Raw genomic sequence first — 9,823 nt, 5'->3', positions numbered from 1 at the left:
CTGGAGCACATTCCATGGACAGAGCTGCAAGGACTGCTTCTGTGCAATGAATCTCCCTATGGCTCTATATGTAGCTCTTTCTGTATGACGGGAAGATCAGGCTGACAAATCCATTCACTGCAAATAGAAAACATGACTACGAATGCTGGAAATGTACCAGAGGTCGATCTGCATTATGAGAACTTGCTCTGAGGTATCTTGTAAATCTTCAGCTGTCTGCGACTGTTTCATTCAATATCATTTCTGGCTAAATATAGATTTTAAATCAGTCCCACTGGTCCCTCAGCCCTCAGGGCTTTCAGTCAAAACAATCCTGTTTCGGAGAAAGTGTAGCATAATGGAACTGGCTGTCAGTGTGAACATTCCTGAATAGACAGAGAGCAGAGCAAGTCAATAGCAGCCTCATGGACACACCGTTAATGACTACACCCAGAATTAACCCGACCCACACGCTCAAACGCCTGCTCTGACATTGTCGTCAATGATAAGTGCTCTTCATTTTCCCTTGGTTTGCTTTTCCACCCATATCAACCACCCCTTCACCTCTCTGACCGAGTCCGTCAATTACTGACAGTTGGTGCTGTGGACCCACATTCACTGGAGACCCACCAGCACATAGAAGATAGGAGCAGGAGGAGGCCATTCGGCAGCACCCTCCCAATCAGCAGATTTCCAGCAGGATGGTTCGGCTCAATTCAAACCAGTTCCAGAGCTGTAACTCAGTACAGAATGTCCCTGGGAGTGTTTGATGGGACAGTGTAGAGGGAGCTTTACTCTGTATCTAACCCGTGCTGTACCTGCCCTGGGAGTGTTTGATGGGTCAATGTAGAGGGAGCTTTACTCTGTATCTAACCCGTGCTGTACCTGCCCTGGGAGTGTTTGATGGGACAATGTAGAGGGAGCTTTACTCTGTATCTAACCTGTGCTGTAACTGCCCTGGGAGTGTTTGATGGGACAGTGTAGAGGGAGCTTTACTCTGTATCTAACCCGTGCTGTACCTGCCCTGGGGGAGTGTTTGATGGGACAGTGTAGAGGGAGCTTTACTCTGTATCTAACCTGTGCTGTAACTGCCCTGGGAGTGTTTGATGGAATATTTGATTGCAGGAATAACATTGGTCAAGAACTGGACCATCATTGACGACCTGGATTGCAACAGAATCAAGGCTTTTCCTTCAAAATAAAATTACTTTCATATTTTGTATAGTAAAGAAAACAATTTCATTTCAATTTTATTAATCAGCAAAGAATTTTACAAACTGGTGAAAAATATCTAAAAACTCTTCTGAACAGTTTAAAAAATGAGCAAAGTTCTCTGTACAAAGGCAAAAGGTCTGAATGTCGGCATGAGCTCCGGTCATAGCCAACAACTGGTATCTGAGCGATCTCACCAGGATGTGACATCACAGCAGTCAGTACCAGGATGTGATGTCACAACGGTCAGTACCAGGGTATGACATCACAATGGTCAGTACCAGGATGTGATGTCACAGCGGCCAGTACCAGGATGTGATGTCACAGCGGTCAGTACCAGGATGCGACGTCACAATGGTCAGTACCAGGATGTGATGTCAGTCATTTCAAACCAGTTGGCCAAGGCCAGCACTCTCAGGTGACATCACTGTGGTTCTACATTACTAGTGGTCAGTTCCAGGATGTAATGTCACAGCTCATTCCATTGGACAGTGACACGGGGTACAGTTAAAGCTATCTCATCGTGTTGGTGCCACACAGATATTTGAAGTTACCTACAGTATAATGCAAGCTCGACAGGACGCGAGGCTACAGCCGTATAAATAACTACTGAGCAGGAACAGGCTGCGAGGTGCAGAGGATGAGGTCAGGGTAACTGACAGGATGTAATGTTGTGCAATGTAGCACTAGTGATCCAGAAGTGGCCATCCTTTTTACAACAGGCCGTCAGCCTCGGATTCCGGCCTCACACTGGAGCTGAGCAGTGCACTTTCCAGTCAGAGCACAGGAAATGTGGTCCTTTACATCTTGTTTGACTGGAAATTATGTCACAAGGAGTCCCAATAATGTTATGTAGCCGTTTGATAATGGAAGCGCATCCAGCATCATTTCTGGGATCGCACGAGTCCATAGTGCAGAATAAGTAGACCATCCTGAAACGCAGTAAAGAGAAATGTGTCATTTATCAAAACGCACTCTCTCAATTCCGCCCCCCCCTACAATGTCCATGAGCAACAATGGAAATAGTCCTGAATTATGTGGCTTGTGCTGTGAGCCCATAGCCTCTAGGAACTGGGTGGAGCTGCACCAACCTCTCACTCAGGACCCGAGGAGCTAACAGAGCAAATCCCATCAGTCATTCAAGTAAAGGGCAAAGTTCCAGCAGACTCTCAGTCAGTCCCCATCATTTACACATGTGCACTGCACTCACTCAGTACACGGCACAGCATGTCAACACAGCCAGTACTTGTCACCTTAAGCCAGGCAATGTGGGGAAGGATATCATGCTGCAACATCTACCCCTGCAGTGTCACGAAGCATTAATGAGCTCCCACAAACCTCCAGTGCCTCACTGTCCCTGATGAATTCCGGCTAGATTTTGCTATACAATAATGAGACCAGTTTTACTTCATTCTGAGAGCACATCACAGAGTGAGCTGGGAACAGTGGAGATTAAGGACATCTAAAACTGGATATGGTGCAGAGGGGGAAGGAGCTGCTGATCCTGTACACAAGTAATATAAACAGTGAGGCAGAACAAACTAGATAACTAACAATGACAGCGCAGGAAGGGACAGTGATGTGTCTGCTGCAAAATGTGGGAGTTTCCAGCATTAGGAATTGAATCGGGCAAACTCGTCGCCAACTCACACAGCTCGTGCTCAAAGTCTCAGAACCCGAGAAGGAGACGGAGACAATCTGACACATCAGGGCGGGAGGGAAGTTTCTGGAGCGAGAGTTTGAGAGGGTCGTCACACTGGTGAAAGACGGAGCAGGCAGTGAAAGGATGGGTGACTATCCGAGGGGCGGGGAAAGTTAGAACAGGAACGTCCAGAGCAACTGATACTCACAAGCTCCAGGTTCCTGTGGGGAAAATGGGAACTCTGGGCAGAGCCATCCGGTAAATATCAATGGCCCCAGCAAACAAGGGATGGCTCCGGGGGGAAATTACCAACACAGCTAGAAATGCAGTAGTGAGAGGGGATTCAATAGTTAACAGTCCAGACCAACAGTCCTAGATGTTTTGTTGCCTCCTAGGGACATATAGAATAGGCTGGACAAGACTGTGCGTGGGGAGGGAGAGCAGCCAGTGATCGTGGTCTGTGTGGGAGCCAGTGACGTGGTAAAGAAAGGCCTGAAGCCTTGCAGGATGAGTTTAGAAAATTAAGAAACAAGTTTAGGAGCTGGATGTCACAGGTGATACTCTCAGGATTACTTCCCCAGCTATGCGCTAGAATAGGGAGGATTGGGGAAATTAATGGCTGGCTAAAGGAATGGTGTCAAGAAGAGGGATTCCACTCTGTTGGGCATTGGCACCGGTTCTGGCACAGCTGGAAGCTATTCTGCAAGGGTAGGACAGATCTGAACAGGGAGGGTGCTGATGTACTGGGAAATAGTTAATCAGGGAAGGGATGAGGTATTTAAACTAGAAAGGGGGGGTCCGGGAAAATAAAACCAACCAGGATCAGCTAAGGGAGACAGGAGCAATAGATGGGGATAATATTCATGCAGAAAACAATTTAGCGGTACACGAAAGAAAGGAATAAGATCAAATGGATTATACACAGTGAAAAGACTGAAGCAAAGGTGGGGGAAGCTTAGAAAAAAACAATGGTAAAGGGAGTGTTAAAAAAAGCCAAAAAAGGTTAAAATGCACCTATTGCAATGCAGAGTTTGGGAAATAAACTAGGGGAACTGGAAACATTTACTTTACAGCAAGTTCTAGACTTAGACATGAACAGAAACCTTCTGCAAACTGGATAAGAATGGAAAATAATCAGGATATAATATATTTCAGAGGGATAAAGATGGAGACACAGTGGCAGTATTAATTAAAGAGGGAAAATGTGCTGCAGAGAGGTTTACTGTGGGCATGGAAGGGGACAGACAGAGACAATATGGTTGGAGCGCAAAGATAAAAAGGGCCATTAGTCAGGGATTATTACTAGATATATTATTATTATTACAGTTTGGCAAATTACGGGGTGGAAATGGAAAAGGAAATCTGCAGTCAGATTAGAGAGATGAGCAGAAATAACAAATATTAATTTTAATGATCCACTTATCGATTAGGACAGAGAGCGGGAGTCAATGGAGAAAAGGGAATGGGACTCTTGCAATGTGCACAGAACAACCTCCTCGAGCAGCGAGTTAGTCGACCTGCAGGAGGGAGGTGTTGTTGGATCTGGTTCTAAGTAATGAAATAGATCAGGTAGGTGAGCACCTGGGGAGCCGAGACCACAATATGATAATGTTTAAGATCAAACTGCAACGGGAAATTGGCTACCAGGACGATAGGGCAACAATGGGATGTTTTTAAAGAGATTGCAAAGAATAAGTATATTCCATTAAAAGGGAAAGTATTGGTTGTATCAGGATGCCAGGGATAAATAAAGAGGTTAGAAACCAATTAAAATTGAAGAGGAAGGTCTATGAGGATTAAAGAATAATAATGTAAAAACTAAAAGGGAAGATGAGAAAATAAGGCAAAAGGTTAAGAGCAGGATAAGGAAAACTAAGAGGGTGTGTGAGGAAAAATGTAAAAAAATCAAAGGGAACAGGAAAGTATTTTACAAGTATATCAGTAAAAAGCACGTTGTTAAAAGTGAGGTGAGAGCCCCAAGAGGAGAGGATTGTTAATCTGTAAATGATCAAAACAATGGTGGAAGTATTTAATAAATACTTTGCATCAGACTTTACTAAAGAGGACATTGGAGAGGAGACGATTCCTGATGTGGATGAGAGCGAGACGAGTGATGGATAAAAGGATTTTGTTTGTTAAATTAGTTAGGCTAAAGGAAGATAAAGTGCCCGGGCCTGACAGGAAATGCTGGGAAAAGCCATGGCCTCAATCTGTGCCTATCTGAACTGTCTCCAGGATGACGCCTGGTGGGAGCTGGGAACAAAGTCAACAGTCTGTGGTAGATCCTGCTGTGAAGGAATGAGCCACATCACCGATTCAGAAAAAGACACTATCCTATGAAAGAATTCTGGCCTTATTTAAACACGACAAACTGGGTTTGGAAATTTAGAAACCCGACGATGAAATAGCTATGGAAGAATTCTGGCTACTGAGAGAAGACAGTTGTTGACCCTGAATAAACAACCTTATTGAAACAGAAGGTGCATGGCTCCGACAGGCTGACTTTTAATTTAAATTTCGTAAGGATGGCACATAAGATAAGCAACATCTGCCCTTGTAAAGATGACATAAAATAAGGGACACCTGCCCTTCACACCGTTTTATATGGTTAACATCTGGAAAAAGACAAGATTCTGGAATATTACAAACTGATGTAGCAGTGCGAATTGCAGAGGTTGGCAGAAAGATGAATAGGGATAATTAACTTGCATCAGTAGAAAACCTTAAAGGAAATACAACTGAAAAGGGTATAAATATTGAAGTTCCAAATGAGATAGCAGATTCGTTTTAATCAGGCAAAGCGATTCTTGACCAGAGGCGGCTCTGTGGTCTCGAACTCTTTGTACCTTGGGGATCAAAGGTATTTGATATTGATGGATATCCTGTATAGAAAACTTTAACAACTGTAATACTGTAGCAAAGTTAAGATTTAAAAGTACGATTCTCTGTTAAGATGATAGTATTTTTTTTCTTTTTAGCACTGTTAATGTTGCGATTGATTGATTCACCAACTGTAAATTGCATGTCTGTTCTTTTAATAAATCTCTATATATTTTTAGAATTGTCTCACATAAGCCTTCTGTATCAATAACTCGCAAACTCAATCTCTCTACACTCTTTGGTGAAGAGTTACATAATTCTGAAGGAGTTCTCCAGACCCTCATAATATCCGGGACGTTACAGTCTAGCTAAACTTATTAAAAGCGCTATCACAGAAATCCCACAGTGCAGATAGAGGCCATTTCGGCCCATCGAGCCTGCACCGACACATATCCCACCCTATCCCCGTAACCCCACGTATTTAATCCCCCTAACACTAAGGGTCAATTTTTATCATAGCCAATCAACCTAACCCGCACATCTTTTGGACTGTGGGAGGAAACCGGAGCACCCGGAGGAAACCCACGCAAACACGGGGAGAATGTGCAAACTCCACACAGACAGTCACCCGAGGCCGGATTCGAACCCGGATCCCTGGCGCTGTGAGGCAACAGTGCTAACCACTATGCCACCGTACTGCCCGGTCAATTTGGAGGACGGTAACATTCTCGGGTTGTTCCTTTCCTTTAGGGAGAAACAGCCAGAACCTTTAGACCCAATTAAGCGTCTTTAGCATTCGGCTACCAAGTGAATGTCTGAGAAATACGCCTGAGGGGGGGGGGGGGGGGGGGGGGAGAGAAAGAGAGAGAGAGAGAGAGAGAGAGAGAGAGAGAGAGAGGGGGAGGGCCATGACAATAAATCCCCAAAAAACCAAAGTCCTTGTGTTCCAGCAAAGATCCAGACATCAGGGACCCAAAATAAATTTCACACTAGGAACAACCAAAATTGAACAAACCACTAACTACACATACTTGGGCTTAAAAATCAGTTCTACGGGAAATTTCAAACTGGCTGTGAATGAACTGAAAGAGAAAGCAAGAAGGGCTTTCTATGCCATTAAAAAATCAATCCAAATAGAAATCCCAATTAGCATTTGGCTCAAAATTTTCAAATCAGTAATTGAACCAATTGCACTCTATGGCAGTGAAGTGTGGGGACTGCTAACACAACAAGAATTTGCAAAATGGGACAAACACCCAATTGAGATGCAGAATTCTGTAAAAGTATCCTCCGGACTCAAAGGAAAACCGTAAACAATGCATGCAGGGCAGAACTGAACTAGGCCAATATCCATTAATAATCACCATCCAAAAAAGAGCCACCAAATTTTGGAAACACCTTGAAATGAGCAACCCCCAATGCTATCATTACGAAGCCCTGAAATGCCAAGAGAGGACCATAAAGAAGAATACCCTCAGTCAACTAGTCCTGGGACTCAGCGAAGTAACTACTAACACTACTAACACTAACCAGCCCCAGGACAGTGACAGCGTAACACAAAGAATTCGACCCAACACAATCGTCGCTAAGCAAAAGGAAAAATATCTGTCATATTGGGCAGAAACAACAAAAACCCAAAGCAAACTCAATTGCTACTTGACCCTAAACAGACAATACAACATGGCTGCGTACCTGACCATGGTAAAGGATAACAAACTGAGAAAAACCTTGACAAGGTACAGACTTAGCGAACATAGCCGAGCGATCGAAAAAGGCAGACACAGGCAGACCAGGCTGCCAAGAGAGGACAGGATATGCTCTCACTGCAGTCAGGCAGTGGTGGAGACAGAGATGCACTTCCTCACAGCTTGTGGAAAATATCAGGGCATCAGGGAGAATTTCTACCAAAAATTCACACAAATATGCCCTGAATTCAGAAATTTGAATGATGACCAAAAACTCCCATACCTACTAGGGGAACAGAGAAACTGTGTAACCTTAGCGGCACACTATGTTACAGCTTGCCATAAACAGAGCGACAACCAGTAAACCTAAGAAAAGAGTATATACAAATTATACGAATGTATATTTATACACTCAGGGATATATATAGAGGGGGGGAGGGAGAGAGAGAGAGAGAGGGGGGGAGAGAGAGAGACAGGGGGGGAGAGAGAGAGAGAGAGAGAGAGAGAGAGAGAGGGGGGGAGAGAGAGGGGGGAGAGAGAGAGAGGGGGGGAGAGAGAGAGAGAGGGGGGAGAGAGAGAGAGGGGGGAGAGAGAGAGGGGGGGAGAGAGAGAGAGGGGGGAGAGAGAGAGAGGGGGGGAGAGAGAGAGAGAGGGGGGAGAGAGAGAGAGGGGGGAGAGAGAGAGGGGGGGAGAGAGAGAGAGGGGGGAGAGAGAGAGGGGGGGAGAGAGAGAGAGGGGGGGAGAGAGAGAGAGGGGGGGAGAGAGAGAGAGGGGGGGGAGAGAGAGAGAGGGGGGGAGAGAGAGAGAGAGGGGGGGGGAGAGAGAGAGAGAGGGGGGGAGAGAGAGGGGGGGAGAGAGAGAGAGGGGGGAGAGAGAGAGGGGGGGAGAGAGAGAGGGGGGGAGAGAGAGAGGGGGGGAGAGAGAGAGGGGGGGAGAGAGAGAGGGGGGGAGAGAGAGAGGGGGGGAGAGAGAGAGGGGGGGAGAGAGAGAGGGGGGGAGAGAGAGAGGGGGGGAGAGAGAGAGGGGGGAGAGAGAGAGGGGGGAGAGAGAGAGGGGGGGAGAGAGAGAGGGGGGGAGAGAGAGAGGGGGGAGAGAGAGAGGGGGGGAGAGAGAGAGGGGGGGAGAGAGAGAGAGGGGGGGAGAGAGAGAGAGGGGGGGGAGAGAGAGAGGGGGGGAGAGAGAGAGGGGGGGAGAGAGAGAGGGGGGGAGAGAGAGAGGGGGGGAGAGAGAGAGGGGGGAGAGAGAGAGGGGGGGAGAGAGAGAGGGGGGGAGAGAGAGAGGGGGGGGGGAGAGTGTGTGTGTGGGGGGGAGTGGGAGGGGGGAGTGAGGGGGGTGAGAGTGAGGGGGGTGTGAGTGTGGGGGGTTGAGTGTGTGGGGGGGAGTGTGTGTGGGGGGGGAGTGTGTGAGAGGGGGGGGTGAGTGTGAGTGAGGGGGGTGAGTGTGGGGGGTGTGTGTGTGTGGGGGGTGTGTGTGTGGGGGGTGTGTGTGTGGGGGTGTGTGTGTGGGGGGTTGTGTGTGGGGGGTGTGTTGTGAGGGGGGGTGTGTGAGTGTGGGGGGGGTGTGTGTGTGTGGGGGGTGTGTGTGTGGGGGGGTGTGTGTGTGTGGGGGGGGTGTGTGTGTGTGTGGGGGGGAGTGTGTGTGTGGGGGGGTGTGTGTGTGGGGGGTGTGTGGGTGTGTGTGTGGGGGGGGTGTGTGTGTGGGGTGTGGGTGTGGGGGGGTGTGTGTGTGGGGGGGTGTGTGTGTGTGGGGGTGTGTGTGTGTGGGGGGTGTTGTGGGGGGGTGTGTGTGTGTGTGGGGGGGGTGTGTGTGTGGGGGGGGTGTGTGTGTGGGGGTGTGTTGTGGGGGGTGTGTGTGGGGGGGTTGTGTGTGGGGTGGGTGTGGTGTGGGGGTGTGTGTGGGGGGGTGTGTGGGTGTGTGGGGGGTGTGTTGTGTGGGGGGTGTGTGTGTGTGGGGGGGTGTTGTGTGGTGTGTGTGTTGGTGTTGTGGGGGTGTGTTGTGGGGTGTGTGTTGGGGGTGGTGTGTGTTGGGGGGTGTGTGTGTGGGGGGGTGTGTGTGTGTGTGTTGTGGTGTGTGTTGTGTGTGTTGTATGATTATTAGTGTAAGTAGAGTATTTGTATGGATTTTGGGGGGAGAGTTATGTTTGAGGTTGTTTTATTATGATGGTGGGGGGATGTTTGTAAATGTGGGATGTTTTATTTGTAATGGGTAAAGATGGTGTAATAGTGTGTATATAGTGTAGTATAAGTAAGGGGGGAGTTAGTGGTATGATGATGGTGAGGATGATGTGATGTTGGATAGGTTTGTTTTTGAAAGTTTGAAAGTGTTGATTGTTTTTTGAGGAGATATTATTATTATTAGGTGTGGTGGTTTTGTGTGTGGTTGTGTGTGGGATGTGTGGAGAGGAGGGAGGGGAGGTGGGATGGGTTGATTGGAGGATAGGAGTGTTGAGTTGATAAAGGTGGAGGGTTTGTGGGTAGTAATTGGT

General features: G+C 47.6%; 1 protein-coding gene across 7 annotated transcripts in view; it reads right to left on the bottom strand.

Moving 5' to 3' along the window:
* Positions 1 to 1,216: 1,216 nt before the first annotated feature.
* The window catches only part of LOC147113236 (polycomb group RING finger protein 6-like), a 210,386-nt gene continuing 201,779 nt past the window's right edge, over positions 1,217 to 9,823 (bottom strand). For 3 of the 7 annotated variants that reach the window (XM_085994103.1, XM_085994102.1, XM_085994104.1), the window contains one exon: positions 1,217 to 2,123. In XM_085994103.1, coding sequence (XP_085850229.1) covers positions 2,014 to 2,123 — 110 coding nt within the window. In that variant the 3' untranslated portion in view covers positions 1,217 to 2,013. The remainder of the gene's footprint in view (positions 2,124 to 9,823) is intronic. The other 4 variants (XM_085994106.1, XM_085994105.1, XR_015079170.1 and 1 more) reach the window with 3 other exon arrangements.

This window comes from Somniosus microcephalus, chromosome 8 (assembly GCF_052327205.1).
Source record: "Somniosus microcephalus isolate GS21.2 chromosome 8, FLI_Smic_1.0, whole genome shotgun sequence".
NCBI classification, from domain to species: domain Eukaryota; kingdom Metazoa; phylum Chordata; class Chondrichthyes; order Squaliformes; family Somniosidae; genus Somniosus; species Somniosus microcephalus.
The sequence above is the reverse complement of the archived record's forward strand: the minus strand, read 5'-3'. Positions and strand labels throughout refer to the sequence as shown.